The 26,793-nt window shown below is 36.4% G+C and overlaps 1 protein-coding gene across 11 annotated transcripts in view; it reads right to left on the bottom strand.

Annotated features, from left to right (window-relative positions):
* The window catches only part of TTLL7 (tubulin tyrosine ligase like 7), a 75,429-nt gene that overhangs the window by 36,861 nt on the left and 11,775 nt on the right, over positions 1 to 26,793 (bottom strand). For 6 of the 11 annotated variants that reach the window (XR_012633677.1, XM_074906476.1, XM_074906484.1 and 3 more), the window contains 8 exons: positions 15,746 to 15,919; positions 15,471 to 15,596; positions 14,465 to 14,586; positions 13,712 to 13,779; positions 8,536 to 8,694; positions 6,731 to 6,947; positions 4,058 to 4,222; positions 3,097 to 3,255 (listed from right to left, as the gene is read on the bottom strand). Coding sequence is in view for 10 of the 11 variants with exons in the window: in XM_074906476.1 (XP_074762577.1) it covers positions 3,097 to 3,255; positions 4,058 to 4,222; positions 6,731 to 6,947; positions 8,536 to 8,694; positions 13,712 to 13,779; positions 14,465 to 14,586; positions 15,471 to 15,596; positions 15,746 to 15,770 (1,041 nt within the window). In the remaining variant the exon portion in view is untranslated. The remainder of the gene's footprint in view (positions 1 to 3,096; positions 3,256 to 4,057; positions 4,223 to 6,730; positions 6,948 to 8,535; positions 8,695 to 13,711; positions 13,780 to 14,464; positions 14,587 to 15,470; positions 15,597 to 15,745; positions 15,920 to 26,793) is intronic. The other 5 variants (XM_074906479.1, XM_074906478.1, XM_074906477.1 and 2 more) reach the window with 2 other exon arrangements.

The following is a 26,793-nucleotide window of genomic DNA, read 5'->3' on the forward strand; positions in this document are numbered from 1 at the left end:
CAATCCACACAAAAAATTACTTTTCATTAGGTCCTTGATTATCTCAGGAAGGAATCCTACAAGCACTGGTGTCATCACAGGGAAGGGGGCAGGGAGCATACCTTCCACAGAGGAGAAGAGGAGAGCAGACATCTCATAGCCAGTATATTGATCAGTTTAAGCACTGTGCAGTCCCTGCGCGAGGAAGTTTTGCAAGATAAGTGTAAAAGTATGGTTTGCTTGGGATAAATTAGATGCTCATCCAAACAGCAACCAAAAACATCTCATCTAATAGACACAGCCACCAGATAGAGGCAAGTTACTAGATCAGCTGTTTGGGCAACTGCCCACAGTAATACTATATTATATATTAAACTGCACTCTTTTTAACTCTATTAACTAGAAAAGCATGGACAGTAGGAGCTACGCTGAAAGCAAATATTGAGCCAGTTAAAGCCATGTGTGCTTAGCGGATTCACTGCTACTGTTTGAGAGCAGAGAACCCATGGACAAGTGTCAGAAAGAGGAAAAAGCCAGCAGACAGCAGGAGAAAGATCCCCAAAAATGGCTCTCCAAGGCAACAGAGGGAAAGGCTGCCTGGGCACAAGAACCACTGAAAGAAAGTCATCTTCATTATAAATAAAATAAAATTAAAAGGAAAAGATTGAACAAAAGAATTAGATGAGTAGTTTCATCAGTTGCTCTTCTTAATGGTAACTGTAAAGGTTCTAAATATTGCTAATCTCTTGAGTCAAGGGGCAACTGAGCTTTTACAGCTTTTCTTTTATATATATACACATATTTATAAACTATATCCTATATATTCAGCTGATACTAGCATATAATTTTACTCATGTAAGGGACTAAATATTGACTGGAATAAAGTATCTTGTTTTGTCAAATGTGATCATGGGTCAAAATCTTGAGAAGTCCTGGGCAAGAACATTAAGAAGAGTGCTTTTCTCTTAAAACATCCCTTAAAAGAAAGTACTGTCCCTTATTTTTCATGCTGCTATCCCTTGTTTCCAGACAAGAAATATGGTTGCTGACTAATCTGTAAGACAGTAGTGTAATAATTCTGATAACATACCAGCAATACTGTCCCAGTGGATATTCATAATAACTGGTTACCAAAGCACTGTATATGGATCTGTTGGCTGAGACTAGAGTTCAATGTCCCAAGAACTGGGACATACACATGAACAGGTTGTGTTAACATGACATTAGTAATTTGATCAGGAAGGCACATCCTGAAGATGTTGACAAAAAAGGGTTTTGTGAGGGGCCCCAAAAGTACAAGCAAATAATGATAGCGAAGGTCTTGAAAATCCAGAGACCCCAAGGTATACACCGATTACAGTGGCCAAGTAGTGTTCACTAAAGTAATGAGCCCTTGTGAACAAGATAACACTGGGTCTAGGGATAACAAAGAGAACACAGTGCAGAATCCAGGAAATGTTAAACAAACCACTTATGGTAAAACTTGGAGACAATGCAAAAATGCTGGCCAGTGAATGAACAGCCAGTAAGTGGACAGTGGCAGCAAATGAATAAAAATAACCCTAAGTGAAGCTAAGAGCAAAGAGGAAGAAATCTTCACCAGGAAGAACAGAGGACACTCACAACTTGCTATAACCACTCACCTATCTTTTTTTGGAGAGGTACGGCCCCTCCTGCCCCTTGTTGGCCTTTGGATCTCCAGGGGCACAGAGAGGGTAAGCATAACCAAGAGAAAGGAGCAGATAACAGAAAGCTTGTGTACATGAGCTTTAGCTACTTCATTAATAGGAATTAGCAATAATTGGATACTTTGGCTTAAGATGTTCAAAGTCATTTTAATGGGACTGATAGCAAAGTTTTGAATAGATTTTGCTAGTTCAGTTACACTAAGTAATACGTTTGTGGATCTGTATATAAGGTAAGTTTCTCTCACCCACATAAATCACCAGGAAAGTTGGGTACCCTGAACTTGATGCAGTTATTAAAATGTGACCTTTCTCTCCAGTGATCACAACTTTGTGATCCCAAATGAGGCTGAACAAGGCTGAAGTCCATCCAAAAACTTCAGCTCTATTATTTTCCTATTTACAGAAAATAACCTGGCTTGGAAATTTTGGTCAAAGAGTGAAACTGGATTTTCTGGGAACTGAAGGGACATCTAGATAGTTGTTTCTACTCAGAAATGATGGAAGGCTGCCGGGACTGCACAGATGCTTGCCAGAAACATTTGGTGCCACAAGATGGCAATCACGCATTTCCCACAGCCCTCACTTCGGCAGAAGGTTCCGGAAGTTCAGTGGCATGAAGAAGCAGGAAAGCTACATCGCATCAAGGCAATATAAAGAAAAGTTATCTCAGGAAAGCAGAGTCATTATAATGTTACACAATTTATTTCTTATAGTAGTTTATTAAGCTATCTTTATAAAAGAAAACCTACATGAAGCATGGAAACATGAAACTAGATTTACCATCCTAATCCTATTTTGGCAATTTTCCCATAACACTGGGAACATTCAGGGCCTTGTGATTAGTACTTGTTACTACTGTTAGAACAAATGATTCACTCCCCTAAGGGGGTTTTGGCAAGAGGGAAATGGTGGAAAGAGATAAAAGTGGAAAGGAGAAACGTTTCTTCCAGTGCATTCACGCCAACTGCACACTGAACTAGTTTCCTCTGCTTACATGAGTGCTTTTAAGAGCCACAGGAGAGAAAAAGAACACATATCCCCAAACCCAGAAAATTAATACCATACATTCACAAAAGTTGCCAGAGCTGTATTACAGAGCCATAGTCATGAAGGAAATCTATGTAGCACACAATTGCTATAAATAAGGTCCTTCAGCTAATAATATCACATTTCTCATTATAACTTTCAAAAACAACCTAAATGCAGCATTCCTCCAGGAAAAGAATTACCTTTACTTGAGTCTCCAAAAATCACTGCAAGGCATTGTTTCCATAAGGATGCTGCAGAAAAAGCACCACCTATGTACTCCACAACAGTATCTCCTGCAATGCACAGATTTTCTTTGGAAGCTTTCTTACACAGATATGAATTCAGCTGGGGCTTAGTTAACTTTACTCTTAAAAATTTACATTTGTTTAAAGAGGTTTACCTCTAGGAGCCATGGTTTTAGTTTTCTGTCCAGCAGAATATCAAATCCCAGGACTTCAAAGCAGACACTGTCACTTCCTGGTGCTTGCCCTGGCCTGCACATCCGATAAGCATGAAGAACATGTGGTTCTGCAACTATGAGAGTCTTCACGACTAACTCCTGTAGGGATTTTTTTCAGAAAAATTTGTCAGAAGACACCAGTATATATGAAGTTAATGTGTTTCATACTTTAATCTTTTAAATTCCATTAAAGTATCTACTAAAATAAGGTTTAAAATACCAAATATTTTCTAGACAAATAAGCTATTCCTATGGATTAATAGATACATATTTTTATATAGCTCTAGAGTATATTGTTATACTTTCCATAGTACATATGTACTTTTAGATATGTAATAACTTAAATGCACAAGGCACATTGGAAACAAAGTATAGTATAACCAATCTTCACCCATTTCTTATTAGAATGTAATTTTCAATAAATATTCTCAGGACTACACTTACAGATGGTGCCTAAGATCTAACAATCTTAGGTCTGCTCCTCACCTAAAGATACCTGGTAACATAACCACTGACTTCAACACACAGGTTCAAGTCCACAGGTATATGCAATGCTGACCACAATTTTGTAAATATTCACACATAAAATGCACTTTATACTCTAGAAAAGTCTCCAAGAATTTAAATGCGATGGTTCCTTTGTATCATATTATTTATGTGAATAACTGTTTGAAAGGGCTTTTGTCTCTCAGAAGAAGTTAACATTAAATCTATAATCACACTCTAAATTTAGTCTTTTAAAAAACATTATAAACATTTCAAGTATGTCCTTTGTAGCATGCATTGCTGAGAATCTGGATTAATAAAGTTTCAAAAATCATTTGGATTCCAGTAAAGTGGATGGCAGAAGCAATTAATTTTGTAAGAATACACAAAATAAACTGTATTAGTTTTATCTTACTGAAATATCACTCCAGAATTTGGAGACATCAAGATTATTTGTTTCTAGAAACTCAGTAAACCATTTTATGGAGCGTTTGCTTCCTTTGTCTTCTGTTTCATCCCGTTCAAAGTGTTCGTTATGTTTATTGACAGAGTAATTAGTCAGATGCATATACAATTGACTCTGAAAACAGAGAAAAGACATTAAAAAAAAACCTTAAATACAACTCTAGAATGGTCAATTCAAAATAATTAAAAGAAAAAAATATTTAAATCAACAATTACACAGTCAAACAGTTCATATTTATAAATACACTACATGCAGATTTCTTGGAGATTTCATCTACTGAATGTTCTAGGCTGCTTATAAAAACCTGTGCTCTCATTTAAGCCAGTTGAAGTCAATTGACCTACCACACAACATCTGGTTAGGCAATAGGATATATCTGCTATTTGTACAGGTCGTATATAAACAGCTACCTAAAAAAGTGAAGAGCAATTATCATAACTTACAGAATTATTACACTCCACAAGAAGCAAACAATAAAGATGGTATTTTGAAGTGCTACTTTAAAAGTGCTAAAAAACACTCTGGCATCTGTTTCATAGACAATCCCACATTTCAGTTTTCACTGTACTTTATTTATGAGAAATGTTCTCATTATAGTGATACTTTAAAATATCTTTTACATATAAACTCATCTGCCATGTTGGTATCTGCCAAAATTGCTCATTTTTGACTGGCTGGTAGCCATACATCAGAGGGAGGTAAATTTCAAGATATACATTATATAAATGACTGAGTGCTATAGTTCCTTTATGGAGCAAAATGTCACCAGCAATAGATGTTAGCATGTTACCAGTTGCATTTAAAAAAAAAAAAAAAAAGAATATTATCTTGCCAAGGCCAATCTATAAATCATGATTACGTTTACATTACTTCCAGTACAGATATTCAGCTTTCCATTTCGCTACCATGATAACTGTCCTTATCACAGTGACAATCCTCTGTCATGTTTGATTCCTTACTTGAGTTTAATTGATATTCTAAGCTGACCATAAGCCTTTCTGTTACAATTCATTTTTGATAAGACAGCCAACAGATAACATTCTGCTGTCATTTATTTCACTGCACTTACTTATGTTTAAAAAAACCTTAATGAAATTAACAAAGCCAATCAATGTAATTGCAGGCTAATTAACAATATATTGTATTAGTACTGCAAGTAATTAATTTCTCCCATGGATTCCAATTACTACTCTGAGAATCATTCTGAAACCTATTGGTTTTGCGTCATTATAACTGTCATCTTCACATGAAATTCAAATTATTTCAGACAAAAGCAATTCTTTTTCAGATCACAAAAAAAAAAAAGTATTTTGTTAAACATCTGAATTAATCTTTCGTCTGAAATTATCTGGAACAATGTCACTGTGGAACAATGTCATCCAAAGAACAATGTCATTAGTGATAAACCAGGTTATTTCATACAATAGACAAACTACAACATGAACAGTTGTGAGAACACAGAAACAACTGCCTGTTCTGTTTATCTCCTCACAGCGTATTTCAGTGCTGCTAATGCTGAGATTAGTAACAGTAAAAAAAATATTAAAAGCAAACTATTCCAAATATAATATTGGACCTCTTCCAAATATACCATTTGTACTGGGCTCCAAATTATACCTGCATTCTTCAAAGATGCCCTAAGATATAGTGACAATTTTAAGTGACAAGTAGAGAAAAAGGTTCTTCATGCGTTGTCTATTGCATAATTACAACGAAGCAGCTCTGAAAGCATATGATATGGAAGAAGAAAGACACAGCAACTACAGAGGACAGAGTGAGGTATAAGAAACTCAAGTCTACTGATGTCTCCCAGTGCTTCAGATCTACTTCTTTCTTAACAGACATCTGCACTTTGGTCTCTGCCAGAAGAGAGGTTACACCTCTCAACAGGGGAAGATGCTATAAGTGAACAGGAGGATTAAAGTGTCCAAAAACTTTGGCACCTCCCTTCCTATTTCTGGGTTCTCTGCACGTTTACAGGCAGCCCTGCTGCACTGTCCTAAAGTTGTCAAGAACATACTCCTTTTCCTGCTGAGGCGGTCACTGACAAACAGCACCAGCAGCAGATTCCCTCAGGTTCAGGGACTGCAGTGACCACTCTCATGCACTGGTCTTTTGTAGCACTGTTTGTTTTCTGCACAGGTTCCCAACACAACGGCTGAAACACTGCAGGATCCTCAGCAGAAGCTCTAAACTTCAGTGATGTTAAACAATGATCCAGCAGGAGAGAAACCTTATCCCCACCCCAAACTGAGTCTCAGATAAATACAAAAGCAATGTAACTGTTCTTGAACTTATTTTCTTGATTTTTTTCTGGGTTGAATGACAATAATTGACATTGTTTACTTTCTTTTAGGAAATATTTAAACTCTTTAGCATACATACAAATTCATATAAAATTTCTATACAGAAGCAATAATATGGCTATACTTGTGATTTTGATACAAAAGCATGAGTTAAATATCTTTCATTTTAACTTTTTCTCTTCAGTGACAATGCAAAAGTTCAACAAGATGAATACCAAATTAAGTCTCATGTCACAACTTATTTTACCTCCTCCAAACACTACACAGATAAAAGTCTACATTCTAATTTATTGCTTATTCATGAACTCCAACTTACCAAATTTGAGTCACTGGGAGGATGATACTTCTCTGTGCCCATTCTCACCAGTCCATCATGATATAAGAATACTTTTAATGGATCACAGGATGTTACAAGAATATACACACGTAAATCAAATTTGTAGCCTTCCATAAGAAATGGTTTGTCAAGATATTCCTGAACAATCAAGTGATCCTGAGCTTGTAACTTTTCTCCATTTCTTATTAAAGAGATCCTAGTAAAAACAGAAGTTATTTTTAAAACATGGAACTTTGACATTACTCTTCAAAATTTTCATGGTCGTCCAGCCAGGTAGCGAGGCTAAAGTCTACCTAGAGAAAGAAATTTGCATATTCGATTTGTAGGGTAGAGCAAAAGTCCCATTCACTTACATGGCTTTTGGTTTCCTGTCCTTTATGGTGCTTTACTGGATGAAAAAAGGCAGTGAGCCATTTGAAAATAACTTTCTGCTTTCTTTGGTTCAACAGTTTGTAATAATGGATTCCCTCTACACTTAGAAATTGTTTGGCAGAACGACCAGTCCCCAGCTTCTGTGATTATTCCCCATGCAGCTCTAAAAATAGGCTTCCAGTCTTTGTCACAACTTCTGCCCGAGGTACAGGTCGCAAAGAACTTTCAGTGCTAACCTTAGTGATGATGTTCACTAAAGCAGGACACTGATCAGTATGAATAAGGATAGGATAGATGAAGCTCAGTATTTCTGTATTCCGGTTTCCCCACATTAGAATGTAAAGTGGTCTGTATATGGACAATAAACTGGCAGTACATAACTACACAGACTTTTAAATAACTGTAATAGCTAATATTTTTCAGTGCATAATTATTAACCCTGAATTCCCATAGCTTTGTTGTCTTAATCTTACCCACTATTATTTATGACGCATTTCAGTGTTCTGGTGCTGAATACTCCTAACATACTGAAGTACTTTCCAGGCATTTCTCTAGATTATGCTGCTACACTACCTTTCCCTTCAGCTTATCTTTGCCCTTATCAAGAGGACAAAAAAAAACAGAAAAAGTTTGGGGGCTCTGCTATAATATATATAATATATAATTCCAATATATTTTTAAGAACTAATAGCTTTGATATACTCTATAATCCAAATTGATTTTAGAAGCAAGAAAAGCTAAAATTGAAATATTTAAAAACAAAAACAGAGTTAAGAATCAAATTGCAATATTTATGTCATTGTTTTTTACTGTGCAGCCCTGTCATAGGCAAAACTGTTTCAACTAAACTGCAGGTTGCAATCTCTTCAAGGGTGTCCCTCCTCCAGCATGGTTATCACCTCCTTCCAAGAGTGCACCTCCAGCCATACCCCCAACAGTGTCTCCTCTGTTTCTCCTACACCTCATGGCTGCTACTCTTAAATATGTTTGTGTTTCTCTGACTGACTGCAGTTTTGGCTGGTCTCAGAGCTGTGGAAGATACTTTCTCTCACACGAGCACTCTACAACCCACAGCCACCCAAACTCTGCCATTTATACCCAATACAAACTCACTCCTAAGGGTAAGCACAATATATTTTTTAGATAAACTAATAACAAAAATAATCCTGATCTTAAGAATTATTTGAGCTTCATCAGAAAATGCATTCCCTAATTATACCACATTCACAACAATAAAATACCCCTGTGATTTAGCTTTATATTTTAGCTGTTTCTGCTTGTTAAGCCTTTGTCCAATACATGAACTTTCATACATCATACAACTGGAAATACAATGTTCTTACTAACACACAGCTTCTGTTAACGTTGTCACCTTTAATGGGTAAGATGACTAAAGCTAACATGCAACTCACCCATGTCCCATTGCACCATTAGCTGGTTTGACTATGAAAGTTTTCTGTCTACGTTTCTTCTTCAGTTCTTTTACATAGTTCTGAAACTGTGTGTATTCTGCAGGGAAGATCCATGTTCGAGGAATAAAACTGTACTCCTGAGGCTGACTCTTGATCATTCTGCAAAACAAGTGTAAATGAGTTAAAGTCTTTTAACTCCTTTGATGTTTCGGTCCTCAGGATTAAAAAGCATTTACAACAATTTGACAAGAAATCCTTTTTAGCAAAATGCTGTAATATGAAAGCAAACTTCTGCAGTTGTTAAGAATAGTTAGAGCTCTATAACATACTTGCATGCATACTTTAGAACAACAAAAGCAGACTATCCTGTGCGGTTTTGTTTATCGTATTCACTGATTATGTTACTGGCATCCATCTTGCTCCCGTTACAGCTTTTGTTCAGTAACTCAGATGATTTAATGCTATTCCTATTCTTAGAAATATTAAACTAAATAATAGTCCATTTGATTATAGATCTTTCTCTACCCAATATATTCCTAGATTCCTGTTCCTACTTTTTTTTTTTTTTCCTCTTTTCCTTGGGAGGGTTGGGGATATTTGGCAAATATTTTAATTTTCATACAGGTATGTCTTTGGGGGTGTATGAGGATCACCACACACAAAAAGAGGACCTGGGATATTTGGAGTTTCTTCACAGGTGCAAAAAATATTAACAACAAGGACTGAATTTAAAATTAAAATGTAAGCAATTTTAAAAGTTTTTTGTGTCTTTCTAGTCTTTTGAAGGAATTTCAAAAATAAAGAATTGTAGTAAATATACTTCGACACAGACCAAGCAACTGCTGATGCACCTCCAGCACAGGGCAAAAAACACACAAGCTTGGATTTGTGTTTGTTACCAGCATATCGTGATTAAAATTCCCTGAGCACCTTGTTTAGTCAAAAGAAAGCAAAGAAACACAAAGCAAGACAAGGGGAGGAAAAAATAGAACTAAAACAAAAATAAAGTTAAAACATCATAAGAAGCAATCTCTGAAACTGAATCTGGTTAAAGAATGCAGCAAGGTCCTGATCTCCCTGCTTTAATGGTTGTGGCAGCAGAGGTAGTGAATATAACTCATTTTATAGCCCTGTTGTCTGTGCAGAAAAGACAAATAGAAGAGGAAAAACAGTAGAAAATTCAGTTAGAAGTTTCCATCACCCAAACTGTGCATCTGGCAGATAGGAAGCATATACCCACACCACACTGGCCATATGGGCTGGATAGATATGGGTTAGCTTTAAACAAAGTAGCTTTAATACTGCTTAACAGCCAAGTTATAGGAGCAATGTGAATTTGATGGGACTATGCAGACTGGTATACCATAGTTCACAGCAGAATAAATTTAGTTTTTGCTGAGTCAAATACTGATGCAGACAGCTTGTTTCGGGTACTCAGAATACCTGAAACTTCATACACAACCTCATATGAAAATAATTCGGGTAACTCAAAACCACTCTGTAACACAGGGCAGACACATCTAAAATACAAATATCCACAGACCCTGGATGTTTAAAAATAAATTAACTGACATCGGAGGTTCCCCACTTTAATTTTTTTTTTTTTTAAATGGCACTATGATGAATTCTAATACTTTTTAATTAATTACTTAGATTTTAATTAATTAATTAGATTTAGGTATACTTCTCCTTTTGTAAGAAAAACTAACAGCATCAGGATAACTTAAATGTAAAAGAGACTTACAATATCATTTCAATTTTTCATTTCTACTTTGAGCTTACATAATACTCCTGATGCAGCATTAGACACTTTTTCTTTAAGTGGCTCACACACTAATGGAAAAAACAGGGCCGCCAACCACATCTGTAAGGCTAGGACTGTAGCCAAGCCCAACTGGTATAATAGATACACTGTCACCAAATTGTTTAGACAGCTACCCAACAAACACTCTGCAGAAACCACAATAGCTACAGTAGTCTTGAAGTACTGCATGAGGTTCAGTGCTTCTGCAGCTTCATTGTAACTATTATTTTTACAAATTTGGTTTTATGAAAGCCATCAAATATTCAGAAAAAGTTTTAGAAAACATAGATAACTCATGATTCATGCATATTTTTAAACTACTCCCCATCTACTATATATTTACAAATATTATTACCTTTCTAACTAAATAGCAATTAATAGATATTATCCTATTTTTAGGCAAAAAGCAATTTCTGTGTTAGTTTCCACTCCTCTCCAAATTATTTATCATATGCATCCTGGAGTGTTACCCGACAGAGATATGTCATTCAACTTACTCACAGGTTTCAATACATGTACCCCGTACTCATTGAATATAGCTTCATGGTATTCTAGATATATTATTTCGTGACTGTAAGTACATGAGTTCCGTATCCCTTCTTCTATCTTATGCATAACTGGATAGACTACTAACACTTAATAATACGAAGCAAAATACTTAACCATTGTGTACAAGTTCTGGTCCTCACTAAAACTTCCAATGAAAGAATTCAGCTCTGTTCTTTCCCTGCTTGGCCCTATTCAGAAATGGAAACATCATCAAGTAGCTTGCGGAACCAAGACCTATTCCATTACAATAGCCCTATTTTCCAGCACATCTGCTATCCACTGCTGTGGGTAACCACTTTTTCACTATGCTGTTCTATCCTTTAGCATTTGCAGTCCTTACCAGCAAATTACTGTTCTTCTGAGTGCTATTTTAGCTGACAGATGTGGTCAGTCTGTGCTCATTTCTCAGAGTGCTTTCTGTGCGAAAGAATCAAAGGTGTTGAACGAAACGTAGGGTACTAAAGACATGACTTGTCAGTCTAATAACGCAAGTTCCACTGCCGGTGTTTCAAGATCCTCTGACTTCTCAAGCATGAAAGGAGGTTAGTGGATAGGTATGGATGAGAACAAATCTTGGTCCATGATAGTTCACAAACTTTTTAAACATAAGCAACAAAGGTGATGCAAAGAAGACTCTCATACATGCATCTGTTCCCCTTCCCATTCATCCTGTACACCTTCTCCTCCACTTACTGTATTCATTCTGTAACCCCACTTATCCTTCACATGAGGAGATCTCATCTAAGAGACCATTTACAGAAATTAAGATCTTGTTGGCCCTATAATGGCAGCTCTATTTTTTTTCTTTTCTGTCTTCTGATTATTCCCCTTGAAAACAATGCTTGTGCCTCCTTTTGTTCTCAGTTACATTCCTGCTTCTATCTGCTCGTTACTCTGTGTCCCTACACTTTTTGTGCTGTCTTCTTTCATATTACACACACTACACATTACACCACTCCATTCCACCATTCTGCATGTGAAAACCGCATTGACCTGTGATCCAGAGTGCCCGGATATTGACTGCAAGAGGAATTCCTGAAGTGCAATTCCTCCCGAATAGCATTTGCCTCTCAGAGTCAAGTAGATTTGTTCTTTCACTCCATTCCCAACAGCTTGCATAAAATGGAAGGGTTGAGATCAGTATAACAACAAAGGTAGAAGTAAAAGAAAAAGGGAAGTCTACATTCCACCAGTTCTCAGCAGTTGTTTCATGACTCCCAATGAAGCTATTCCATATGACTCAGTGACAGGAATAGGAAAGACTGCATGCAGCAGAAAAGCAAGAGAATAGAATTAGTGTTTCTGCACAATCCTGTTCTAATAAATTGTAAGACACAGGAGCAGCTGTATGGAACAAAATCCTCAACTACAGACAACAGCCTGTCCAACCATGTATCCCAGCTGACTTGGGATTTCACATACATATGTCTGTTTCATAAGCAGTCTCAAAGCGTATCACTCTGATTTTTAGAAATTATGAACAGTAAGTATTGAATTGTGAGGTTAGTACTGCAAAACACAGACTGATTAAAACCCTGCTATATATACTGATGTTAAGTGAAGTCAAAACACATATGTTGTGACTTCACAGAGAAATTATTCCCATCTTACCTATAATATGTGCAATCTCCACACTGAGTACCTTTAAACTGTGTTTGAAACTCAGAATTCAGCAGGTTGAGGGGTATAAACAGACTGTATTTGAAAACAATGTGTGCATGATAACAAAAGCCTTTTGTCCATTTTGCACTTTTTTAAAAAAAAAAAAAAAAATCACAGAACTGTAGCAATACACAGGGACACCACTGCCTACCAAGCTGACCAATGCTGTTCCACTGTTTCCAACACCTCTCCAAATAGCTGTTTGCCTCCGTGTTCTGTCTCTGTGTTTTCACTTTGAGTTTTAGTCTGGAAAGGGCAGTGAAAAGTGTTTGTGTAGCATTTATTGACACAAGGGAGTTCTGGCCCACATGTAGGAGACGTAGACAACATAGCAGTGCACATAATATTTGCATCATAACAGTTGCCTACGTTCTACATGTTACGTGTCATAGTTACAAAACAGAAAAGGAAACAGAGAGAGAGGAGATATCACATTAATATATGAAAACAAATTCTGTTCTGGTAACAGGAAATGCTGTGTAGGTAACATTAGGGGCCAAAAGACTAGCTCTGTTAATAACTGCTCTTTACACCAGTTTAGATTATAAGAATCAAGACATTCACACACATTTATCCCAAAACTCTTCCTTATTGCCAGGCTGTTGAATCATTATTTAGTATTGTTTTCCTACAGGTTTTATTCACCACAGATTCTCAGCTAGAGTAATTCCTCAGAACCCAGTTATTCCACTAGAGTGAGGAGAATTTATAATAAGACAAATGAGCCTCTCTGACTTATTTCTTATATAAACAGTAAGATGCTTCATATTTTTAAAGTTTTATATACACAAAAATATACTTCTTAATAATTTTAGACAAATAATATCCATCCACATACTAGTTATTCTTTCGTTTTACCATTACAGGACATGCGTCTTAAGTGTATTATACAATAACTTAAGGCTCTCCTACATTCTGCAATGCATAGACAAAGAACTGAACCCACATCATTTTCCACTGAAGTCAACTGGAGAGATACAGTAGCCCACACCAGTGCTACAGATCCAGGATCAAAGCCAAAGTTTTAAGGAACTCTGGAAATTATTCTTGGTCCTGTCAGCCTCTTAGTAAAAATAAACACACCTTACAAGCAACAATTCAGTATTGTACTGCATTAAATATTATGGCAAAAAGATTACTTAATATTAAAAGAAAGATTACTTAGTCATGTTTCTTGCCAGAAAATCCTTCCTGCAGATCTCTCCCATTCCTGGAAAATGGTTGATTCTCTGAGGAAAGAGAAAAAAGAAAGTTGGTTGGGACTTTTTAGCTTTCTTGGCATACCCAATACAACCATTTAAAATGTTCAACTACATGCTCAGGCAAATAAAATTAGTGTTATGTATAAGTTATCTAAGATAATATCTCACATTATACTATGCATTCTTCATAATACCAAAGATGCTGTAAGTTGTATTCTCCTCCACCAACATAAGCATGCCCATTCATTTCATTTCAGGCATGAAAGAAGACTATCATATTCTTATTCACATATTTAGGAACAAAGAATGCTATCAAAGTAATGGTAAAAAAAGGAACTATTTATTCACACAAACTGTGGAGAGAGCTCTGCTTGTTAACTTACTGCTTAAAAGCTTATGAGCAACTTATAAATGATGTTCTTTCAAGCTCTGATCATTCACAGCACCCAACTGGCAGACAAAAACATGAAAGAACAGCCCCAAATATTTAAATGCCAGATTCCAAGTGGTATGAAGAAATAACTCTGGAAAACAGAACAGCATTTAAAAATATGTAGTGGTATAGCCTTACTACAGTCTGTTTGGTGGTGGTTTGTGCTGGGTTTTTTTTCTCTCCATACAAATATAACTGACCAAAAGTGACACATTACTGAACGTTTCAGGACTGCAGCAGTTTACTGAAACATCTCGGAAATCCTAACTACCACTCTACCTGATAGTTCCGAAGTTCAGCAATCTTGTCCTGTTGCACAGCAGAATCACTCCATATAAGATTAGCTGTTTCATCTTCATCACGTGTTTTCACAAATCCCATTTCTCGTATTACTACACGTACTACAGAGAAATAATATACTTAGGGAATATTTTTTATCTCTAAAATAGATTCGTTTCAAAATTTAAATAAATCAATATTTTAATCACTTCCAATATTCAATCTTTGTCTAAGAACAATGCTAGCACACAAGCTATTATTTATCTTGCAATATTACCCTCAGTCTATTGCAAACCTGTCAATACAACGTCACAGCATTTTGTACCGAAGCTGAAATCCGACCACAACCACTGACTGGAACTCTAAAGAGTTTCAGGGCATTCCACAATCATCTAGTAAAAGTTTACTTGTATTGCTTTTAGACTTAATCTTGGCTATTACTTATGTTAATTTTAAAACAATGATGACTATGTCACTGCAGACAGGGGACAAGAATGCTTCCTTAGTCAAGGTACAATAGTTACTATTTTAATCTAAAAAAGAGAAAAGACTGATTGTGTGCCAGGCATAAACAAGTTCTAGAAGAAAAGATTTTTCTGAAGTAGTCCCAAGCATCAAAATACAAAACATTAGTAGATTTTATTGAGAAACTTCTGCATAATAATTAGAGCATTTAACATTAAATTTGCACTGTTCATCTTTCAAGGCATAAGCTTCCAAACACATAAGTAACTCATAATTAGAAGGTTTTTCCACAGCCTTCTTGATTACTTAAGTTTTTGCATTTTAAGACCCTTCCCTGAGTAACAAATGGGGAGTAATAAATGGAGTGTTCAAAGCTGTCAACTCAATGTTACCAAAAAAGAACAAAAGTGTCTTACAAAAGAAAATCCTTTGGAAATGTCTCACTGTAGCTTGATGCAGAGTCCACTAAACCACCTCATTAGTTAGTAATTCACTCAGGTCAATGGCTATTAGGATGAAAACAAAATACATAGCTTCCTACCAATTTCATATTTTGTGCCAGCAACGTTTGCAGTGATGACTCCATTCTTCTTTCTGACTTTTCTTTTAATTGTGCTTTGAAATGGTAGTTCCGAATTCAAAGTCAGAGAAGCAGTTCCATGGTTATCTTTGAAAAATAATGTTGTAACTATCAACATTTTATATCTTTTCATACACAAATAAACTAAAAATACAAATATTTACTTTGTTGCAACTTAGAGGTACATGTATACTGAATAATTAATAGGCTGCATTAAAAATCCAAGACTAGCATACCTCCCTCATTAGGCAAGGATGGCATTATAACAGGATAGTGCAGAAGCAGAGCCCAAATTCCGTTCCAAGTTCTCAGAAAATAATGGAGCTGTCAAAGACAAATTATTTAAAGCTCCAGTCATACCATTTCAGCCTCTGGTTGTAGCAAATATTAGTTCTGGAATGGATAGATATCTGTGTTAAAAAAACAAACAAACAAACAAAAAAAAAACCCATAGAGACTTTGTTATAGAGAAATCCTGAAAAATATAAACAGCAGAATACTAAATATAGAAATGCTTTCAGCAATAAGTCAAAAGTAATGTTTATTTTAAAATATTGATCAAGGTGTTATAGATATGAAACTTTTAATTACAATTCAGTTGTTTCTGGTTGAAACAATTTTGCAGTATTAATTTTCAAAATGAGATTATATTTCCTCATTTCCTTCTTTTTATTTTTGCATGGGAGATTTTGGGCATGAAAATAGGTAACTGAATTCAATCAATACTGCAAACTTTCATCTCCACGAAGTTCATGAATTTATAGTCCTTTTAAACCATAATAAAAAATTTTAAATCAGACACACTGTACTATGCGTTTTCACGTACCAAATCGGAAATAACTGAAATCACCTTTTTCTACTTTTTCATTTTTCAACGTTTTTTTAAAGCAACTATCCAATAATCACTTGATAACACAGGCTGCAGTTTCATGACTGCTTCATGACACAACACACATAATTTCAAAGACACTTTGCATTGGCAAGTATCTAAATTGTCAGTTTCTAAAATGAGGAATTATTTGCATAAAATGTTATTTTTCATGTCTACACTGATGCAAAATGTCAAACTTTTTTCTCTATGAATTCACTACCACATGTGAAAAATCCTACATATTAAAAAGTTTTTTAGGTCCAGCTTAAGCATATTAGAACAATGAGCTAAAATATTAGGAAAAAACCTTCAGGAACAAAACTACTTCTAAACACACTGCTACATGTTTTCAGGCACGCAGCACTGTTATAACAAAGTGTGCAAGGAAACAAATGCTGTCTTTGGCAGGCTGCCTCAAACAAATCTACAAGTTTTTGCAATATATACAATATAAGTTACTGATTTTTAAATGCTTTCATTTCTTTTCTGCAATGGTATTTGTGTCTAAAGTTCCTTACACTAGCTTTAGATTGGTTTATATTGGCACTTGTACTGATTGCAAAACTTATTTTAAATAGCTTTATCTAGAGCACAAGGAATTTCTTCCGCTATAAATAGCAGAAAATTACAGTAAAGTCAAATTCAGCCATGACTTATGATGCGAAACATATCTGGCCATAAGATTGGACAAGATGTGCATTAGCAAAATTACCAAATCTTTACTTTCAAATCCTCATTTTTTATTTGCATATGTGTGTGTGTACACAGATATCAAGGTAAGAAATAGAGAGATACAATTATATTCTGAACAAGTCACTCTGTTGGTAAGAAAATATAGAAGCAGATACCTTGAGCTGCAAGATCTTACTGTCTTTCAAGAGAGAAATTTACCCTTAACAGTCCCTTAACACAAGAGGATAAAAAGAACAGATTATAGGTCTTTTAAGACTGTTGCCAATGTACTAGGGGCCAAATTCTGCTTTTTAATAAAACAACCAAACCTCCCTCATGTCCATTTAGTGGAATGCTACTAATTATACCAAAACGTGACCCTGTGTATTTATCCAGAAAGAACAGGAGAGGTTTTATACACAGATACAATGTTTGACAGCATAGCAGTTAACACCCAGCCATACCTACTTGCAACATACTTTACCGAACCCGAATTCGCTAACAAAATCCCCCCAAATTGAACTGAAGCTGGCAAACCATTTTGAAGTTTTAATGTTTTGGGTACCATCATCTGAGAAAGTGGCTTGAAAGTCCTCCTGCCCGCTGGCCTACTAAAAGTAGACACAGAGATGGGAAAGCAAAGCACTCATCCTCCTTAAAACCACTGTGAAGGAAAAGCAGTGCTGGGCACAATGACTCACTGAATACTGCATGTTATCTGTTTCTCAAGCTAAGAATACCACCAGAGTACAAGACATGTTTAGTTCCTGAGAATAATACTGAAGTACATCTGTTAGTCAATTAAGGACATCTATGCACATACACAGCAGTTGTGCCTCTGCTGTACTGGCTAAAAACTTTTAACAAATTTGGAAGAATGTCAAGACAACTAGTATTCCCTGTACGTCAGCCCTTACTAACACAGCATGATTTACAAGCTATGATACAGTAATACCAAGCAGCTCACAGAACTTTCATTCAGCTTATAGTAACAGAAAAATATCTGCCCGAAGTTACTCTAACACATAGTATTCTGAAGGCAGACGACCATAAAGCTCCAAACCACACCACAGTGTTGAATTATTGGTTTTTCTTTATATAGAAACTATTCTACTCTTTTGAGGATAGTCTTTAAGGTTTAAGTAGAAACACTCAAGGTCTATGACTTTCAACCAAACTTGTTAGCACACATCATGAGTTGATGGTAAAGATTAATGGTCACCTTTGTTCTGTGGACAGTTAGAAGTTTGTCCATATGGAAAACAAATTGGACTCTCACAAAAAATCTCTATAAACTGATCACTGAAATAACTCTTTTCTTGACAAGATTATGGATGACAATTTTTATCACCAGAGCTGAACCACGTACTCCTCTAATGATGTCACATCTTGTTAAAGACACACAGTCTATTTGTCAAATCCTGATTTAAACTGAACTCTTCAAAAATAAAAGGGATCATTACTGCACTCTGTATTTATACATACTCTAGGGTATTAACTTTTCACAAGCACTGTCCTATACCAATAAAGTTAAACTGTATTCTGCCTTAAGCTTGTATATAATAATTCAAAATTGGTTTACAATTGCTTAAGTCACCGATCTCCAAACAACCACTTCACTAAATACCAGAACACCAGCAGTTCTAAATCAGTAGTTTTCAAAAATATTTTCCATAAGATGCAGTCCTTTCCTTTGTTCATACTGGATCCATCTCCTTCCAAAGGGCAAATACAGCTCCACTGAAATTGGACAGTCTCAGCTTTTCTTCCCATCACGTCAAGCAACAGATGAGAGGTACAGCATCTCATCTGGGCAAACATAATACGCAGAACACTAGCTGTGAGTTGCAGGCTAAACCACGGGACCAGTAGACTTGCTCCTGCTTAGACCTCCATGCTTTGTATGTCCCCAGGGCAGTACCACAAGAAATTACAATTCTACAGCAAGAAAACCTAAGATCAGGCTACTGAGGGAGCTGCAGTCCTCCCAAGTATGCTGCAACTGTTCCTCAGACTATACTTGAGATGAGCAGTTCTCTAACTGGGGGAATGGGTCACTTGGGAGAGACAGGAATACATCTCAGAGAAATAAATGAAGGGCTGCTGCTGAGGGGAGGGAGCTGGAAGGAGAGGGGTGCACATTGACAGAACAGAGACACAACACTGCAGTGCCACCCGCCCCGGCAGCCATGAGCTCCCAGATGTCTTTCCTCTTTTTGACTTCTGTACAGCAGAAACCACCCCAGACCTACCACATTCCCAGGTCCTCCCCAGGCACCTTCTTCTAGCTCACATCTCTTGACTTATTATTACCCTGCTCTACTCCCAGGCCAGAGCACAGCGCTCTCAGGCACACTGAAGAAGACGACTCGCAGCGCAGACTGCTTTGCAGGCAGCCACTGCAGCCCCGAGAGAATTGCCACATACATGGGCAAAGCTTATTGCAGGGCCCACTGGATCACACAACAGTACCAGCAACAGCGTTGTCAGGTTATGATTACACCAAATTCTGAGCCAGTTCTTATAACTGTGACAACTTTTTACTTATAAAATAAGCAAAACCTATAACCTGCATCCAGCTACAACAATGTAGAGGCATAACCCTCTTATAACCCACCTGAAAGGCCTGTTTCTAAGAGATTGCCTTTAATAACATGGAAGAAAGTATTCTAGTTCCAAACTGGGACTGACAGAGCTCACTTAACCTTCGCAAGTCAGCAATTGGGAATCTCTGAATTCACACTCTGACAGAAAAGGATCATGGTTTCTTCTGTATATACCATTTCTCTCCTAAAATTACAATACACACAAATTGGTGAAGGTTTGTTGCTCACCCATACTGATTCAAAATGGTTAACGTACAAATGGAGAAAGGCTTGTGAAGAAGAAATGAACACATCATCATCAGGTCAGTACATTCTTATACAAACAAGCACTTTGAATAAAAGTGTTCCATGGAAAAAACAAAAAGAAAAAAAAAGATTAGATGTTATCTTTACTGTTGCCTGGCAAACATGTGAGAGAGCCAGCAAGAGAGATACACTGCACACAATCCTGTCCCAGAAATTGACAGAAGAAAAAAAAAGAAGGGAGAGAAAAGAAAAAAAAGAAGAAAAAAAAAAGGCAGTTTCTTTCCTCCAGGGACAGCAGAGGTAGGATACTCCTCCTGGAGAGGGAAGTGTTGCACACAGACAGCGACCAAAGCAGATACTTGAGTCCATCTAAGGGAACAGTCTGAGCAAGGAACAAGGATGCCTGGGTGAAGGGCAGGGGACAGTGGGAATAAGTGGTTTCATAGTTAATAGAATTGATCCATGTTTCCTTGATAACAAGTTGCAATATATTGTAGAAAATTAAGATTTAAGAGGGTTTTTTGCTATTACACAAATTAAGCATATCATAAGAAGTTATTAAATTGCCTGAAAAATATTCTTCATGCCTAGATTATACAAAGTATTTTTGAACAAATCCCTTTCTTATTTCTTAAATTATCTGCTCCATACTGCTCATCAGTGGCCTCTGCCTTTCATGATCCTTCACTTCACATCCTGATGCAGTGTGGAGCTGAAAAGGTTATTTTTAATCTCTAAACAGGAATTGCATGGCATCAGACCTTTTTTTTTTTTTCTCAAAGAGTAAGCATCCCAGAAAAAGGTTGGATTAATCAGATCAAAATAGAGAATGGGGAGTCAAATTCAAACTTAAAATAAAGTGGTGCAACTTGAGAATCTATTCCAAAGAACATTCAAGTCAATGAGATTCTTCAAGCTATTTTGGACCATACCAGTAACTATGAAACCACTACTGTGTACCCTAGCAAAAAGAGACTAGATTGCATATGCACATTCTAATTAGATTTAATCTATTTAAGCATTAAGAATGGTAGAATCATCTACTATCAAAATACTCCATGTTCCAAAGCAGAGACAAACACTGTATCACTCAATGTACTGGTTTTAATGTGAATCTCTTCCCTCCTTCTAGCTATTGTGACACTACTGGTGACCAGTTTGAAAAGCTCCATGAGTTAACTTTACATATATGAACTGAAAACATGACTTCAGATTTTAAGCCATGGCGCATATGACAAGACCTCTCAAAGACAACTAACATTTCTTAAGTGTCTTCCTATTTACCTAAGTAAAATGCTACAAAAACTGGACTGTCAGTTTTATTTTCATTTCCTGCATTCTTTGTGTACAGACAAGTAATCACTAACCAACAGTGGATGTTTTAGAATAGATTTTAAAACTATCAGACTGCTTTCCTCTGAGACCATTATTGCAATTTACTCAATGCTGCCAAAAGTGTCTGGAAACGCCCAGTAGCTGGGAAGAAAGCCACAAAGCTCCTGACATAAGGAGCTTTCACTCTGAAACGGAGACCTACTGAAGACAGAGTTACAGAACTTGGCAGATGACCATAGGGACAGAAGAACAACATCTCATCACTGCAAGCCCCACTTCCCAATCAGCTGGAAAATTAAAATAACAAAAATTTCAAAGAAACATGAAAAAGAAAGAAGTGAATCAGAGCACTGACCTAGCGAACATGTGAGTTCTGGTTCATTTTTCAATCTAAACCTAAATAATTATGGTTTTTGCTCCCTTAAATCTTAGAGTGTGAGAGTCTAGATACATAGTGAGAGATTTGTTGTTTACTAGTTATACAAAATTATAATCCACTCTTGATCTGGAGTTAAACTATAAAATCCACATTGAAAACGAGATTAAGACATTAACATAAATTATAATAGAGAAAAATGCATTTTTCAGTACCATTCTTGAATAGCAAGGTAGTAGCAATTTGCAGTAATTAAACTGCAGAATTAAAAGCCTCATACCCCTTCACAATTCTTTTTAATGTGTCTTGACAAAATGTATGTTGAAGTGTTCCTGCTACAAGCAAGCATAGCCAAACAGTTTTATTGTAACACACTAAGAGAACAATATGGTGTCAAGGTCTCACTCCTACAGATAAATTCTAAATGCAAGAAGCAGTCCTCATTCTGAAGCTCAATGGCTCAAAGTGATAAGCTTGTTTTTAAAAGGCTATCTGTCAGCTGGCTTAAAAATGCATACACATCAGGGTTTGGTTCAAAATATTCTGAAGTCAAATTAAATCTATTAATTCCAATGCCCTTCACTCTCACCATCAAGTGAGATTAGACATTTATTCAGCAGTTCTTTCCAATAAAATGTACAGAGTTTGATTTGCTGGAGACAGCTACAAGCTACACAAGAATACAAACAGCAAGATTTACATGACTTAAAACTTTTTTGAATCATGAAGTTCTGTAAAACAATTCTCCAAAGTAGCTCATCCAAATAGCCAGCATTTCTAAAACTTCCAAAACTTCCCTAAACTACCAAGCTACCAAAATGACCAAACCAAGCTATGATAACTGCACTCTACCACTAAACCCATAAGTTAGTTAGTGTGTTTAACCTTACAACTGCCACTTCCCATTTGAGACCCCAATCAGTAAAAGGCCTAGAATCAGTCTTACCCTTCTCCAACACAACTTATATAATAAACATAATTTTACAATGCCTGAAACCATAAACTATCTGACCCTTCCAGTCTACCTTCAAAACAATGCAAAGCAGAGTCTGTATTACAATTGTGAACCTGTGCCTTTTGCTGGAAAACATAAGAGATGTGTTATCTTAAATGGTTGGAGTGTGGTCAGAAGACAACCCATCAGTGCCAGCTCCAAGACTCAGCCGCACACATCAGCACAGAGCCCCAGGAGCTTTGCAGTCTCAGTTCATGGGAGATTTTCTTTTGGTCTTTCCCGACTTTGTACTTCACAGCTTTGAGCTGAGTTCTTTCACTGTTTATTATCACAAAAGGTCTACGAAATGGCAAGTATATATCCCTGATTAAGAAAACAGGAAATGTATTAGAAGCTGTTAAGATGGTGGGAGTATCACAGCACAAGAGCTTCATAGGAATTAATCATTTCCTACTCACAATATACAGAGATCAGAATTGGGCACAGAAGCAATTCTTTTCAGTGTTATCTTGAAGCAATATTGCTTCTTTTTGCATTCATCCATTTTCCAAAAAGAAATTTCAAATCCTTGGCCAAATTTAAAATCAATGTCAAAGCTATCAGAGCTGAAGATTGATTTTCTCTTTTAAAAATGACCTCCAAAGTGTCTTTCATACCAAAGCACACAATGTGACTATCTGTTGGCTCACTCTCACCCTTCAAAAGACCTTTCTAATGTGAGAACATATTTCATACAGTTAGCAAATTGAGTACTATAGAGTTTCATAGTTATGTTCTGAATCTTGAAAGAGAGGGCCATCAAAGAAAGTGAGACAGAATTAGAAGACTACAATAAAAAGGGCAATGCGTGAACCTTTTTCTTGTTCAGTAAAACACAGGAAATACATTAATTGACAAGGCAAGTGAAAAGAAACTGTTTGACTTACAAATCAATAATTCATAAATAAAATGCAGGGAACTTTTAATAAACATCATTTAGCACTCACAATGGCAATGAAAAATCCTGACAAAATAGTCCAAACAACCCAAAGTGTAACCATGTTCTAGGTATAGTAAAATCTTAATTTCAGAAAACATCTATCTGCATCACTTGCTGCAAAAAAAAAATACCAGGTTTAATGTTCTACTCTCAGAAAAAAGCACAGACATTGCATAGGTCTCACAGTAATGTTCACCACTTCAGTAAGTGATGAACCTCACCATAAACCCGTCAGCAGGGCAGCATTTCACTAACTCTAGAACAGAAAGCATTCCTAGCCCCTGATCACAATACACTCCACTGAACACTGCTAAACGGAAAACTATCACTATTTATTGTAACTACCTACCTCAGCAACACTAACAATCATTCCACCTCCATTTAAAACCATGTTGGAGTAATCTAGGCATTTTTACCCTCAAAACATACCCTACGTTAGAGTGCATCGGCCACATCAGCTCTACAAACAACATCCAAGTGGCACGATACCTACCGCCCATAGGAGGGCTGGACCCCGTCACCTCAAATGAAGCATGACCTTTAAAGAAAACACCTGAAAGATCTTGTTGAATTTGTCTTAGGGACCATAAGTCAAGGAAGCCCTGCTGACTGCCAGACTACCACACACGAAGGGCCAACGCTCTTTGTGGTGAGAGAGCCATGGCCACTAAGGAAAGAAATAGAGATGATAATGTAAAATAATTATTATGTGTAAGAGTAATATTGAAGTCTGACCATTAACAGTGTGGTTTTGGTAGGGGAAACGGTAAGCAAGGGAGAGTTAGGAGGGGAACTGAGTATTGGCATCTATGGGAACATCTCTGCTCTGCTTTTGACTTTGCAGTGTGCCATCTATGTTCTTTATTACAGCATGTTAACCTACATCAACATGTATTAAAGGGTGTTTTACATTCTGTACACAACACACTAATCACTGCTGGAATTAAACTATTCCTTTCTTTTTCCTGTCATTCACATCTCAAAAGATTTATTTCTCTAGCAAGAGCTAAAGATCTTAGGGATCTACAAGATAAAACAATTTAACATTTTACATATATCAGCACAGTTGACTTAGTATAACAGAAAAAGCACTAATCCTTTAACGAAGCTGATATATTTGCAATGATTTGTAATATTATAAATAGTCCTTGGGGGGAGATTTACTAAGGATCTTGGGGAAGGAACAAGAAAAAAAAAAAAAAACAGGATATCTTTGGAAGGTTCCCCCTCACATATGAAATTCTGCCTCCCTTGCTTCAAGTTGGTGGCATTGGCTTGGTGTCAAAACAGACTCAAGTTCAGGGATATGAGAATTCAAATATGATTACAATTTCTACAGACCTCTTTTTATTGTGAGACACACCTTAACTTCACATGAAGTCTACCCCATTCCATCTGCTATTTTACAGGCCTACAATTCATAGATCTATTTCAGCACCTCTAGACACGGACTGCAGTCATCACACATGGCCCACGATGACTCTGATTGAGGATTACATCATACTAATTTACATGCTACCACATAACAATGTTTTCTAGTTTAGCAACAAGAATGACACTCCCACAGCAGCCTGAAATATAAATTGGCAGACATTAGCCTGAAGTTTCAGCACCTGATATGCAAGCGCTAAACAAAAATCAGCCCTTGAATAAGCTACCAAGTGCACTCACAAGAAACATCTATTCAAAGTCTTCCTGACCATGAAAGTACAAGAAACGTTCTCTTACGTGATCACCAAATTGTTTATCACATTATACTGATACTTCCAACTACAGATCAATTTGCTCAGCTCCACTGGGAATACTCTCATGGTTGTATGAGAGTCAGTAAACCTCTGATATATTTTAATGACTGTGCCATCTTCTTCTCGTCTGTAAAGAATAAATGACAGCCAGAAATATTCACAGTTGGCCTAGAGTATCATTAGGGCTACTGCGACAAACACTCAGTGCTGGCAGTATTTTACAAATAGCTGATAAAGCCAGCCAGAAACTCCAGCAGCTACAAAACATGTCATCAAAAATATGCTTTTCTCCCCACATCTTAGTATTTGGGGCTCAATAGGGTGCCACTGATTTGAAAATATTTTTCAAAAGGATGCAAGTCCTCAGAAGCTTCTCTAACTGGAATTGACCCAATTTATAAAAATTCCTTTAAAAGACTGGATTGGCTTCAAACCCTCTGTGTCATGCTATTTTTATCCATTGTAGGAGATCAAAAGAGAGTCACTATCCTCATCAGTAATGAGATGAGACTCCAGTATCCTACTACAGGAACATTTTATGTATATACTACTCACCTGTAAAGAAATATAGTATGTAGTCAGAAAGTATAAAAAAATAACATGCCTTAAATATTGACCTGAAATTGAATACTTTGAATACTGAAACAAGAAAGAAAAATCTAGTGCATCAGACTCTATACACACTAGGTTTAATTTTTGCTTAAAAGAACAAAGCATGAAAATAACCTATCAAAATTAATTTTCCGGGAAACGCTTGGATCCATAGGATCAGAATAATGTACCTTCTGAATAGCAAGTACAGCATTACCAATGCAACTCTGTAGTATTGAACAGTTTATTTATTGAGTAATCATATATTGCCTCTGAGCTACAATGCTAATGTCAGTATGTTCTCTGTAGCTTTTACTGTAGTTTAAAATAACTCCAAAATGTGAGGAGATAACTGCTCTAAGCATGTCTATTTGCCTTCATTACTTTAATCACAGAAGCAGCACAGTTCCAAGTTTGGAACAGTATCACAGTTAGTCCTGTCCTCATCCATCTTGGTCAACCCCCAAAAAGCAACACTTAAAAGCAATTGGCTCTGGAGTGTGTGTTTGGGGTTTATTTCGGAAAAAAAAAAAAAAAAAAAAAAAAGAAGCCATTCTGAGTTGGTTAAGAGCTACGCTTGAGAGATGTACTAAAATAAAAGCCCTCATCCAGAGGCTAAAGCAGTGGGATATTCAGTTCATTTAGCGGGGCTCAATTTGATTTTTCATTGTGTTAATCTTATATTTTTTAAAGGTGCATTCTTAATGAAGCAGAAAGGCATAAACTTATGCAGTCAAATACATGCTAACAGCAAAGTTAACTGGTTTTCAAATATTCAGAAGAAACAAATACATTAATTTCTTACTAGTTTACAGCAACACACACCACCAACACCCCAAATCAAACATGACTGATCCACACAATCCTTTTTGAATCATCCTATTATCTTAGGCTGAAAATTACAGTGT

Source organism: Athene noctua, chromosome 5, assembly GCF_965140245.1.
Source record: "Athene noctua chromosome 5, bAthNoc1.hap1.1, whole genome shotgun sequence".
Taxonomy (NCBI): Eukaryota; Metazoa; Chordata; class Aves; order Strigiformes; family Strigidae; genus Athene; species Athene noctua.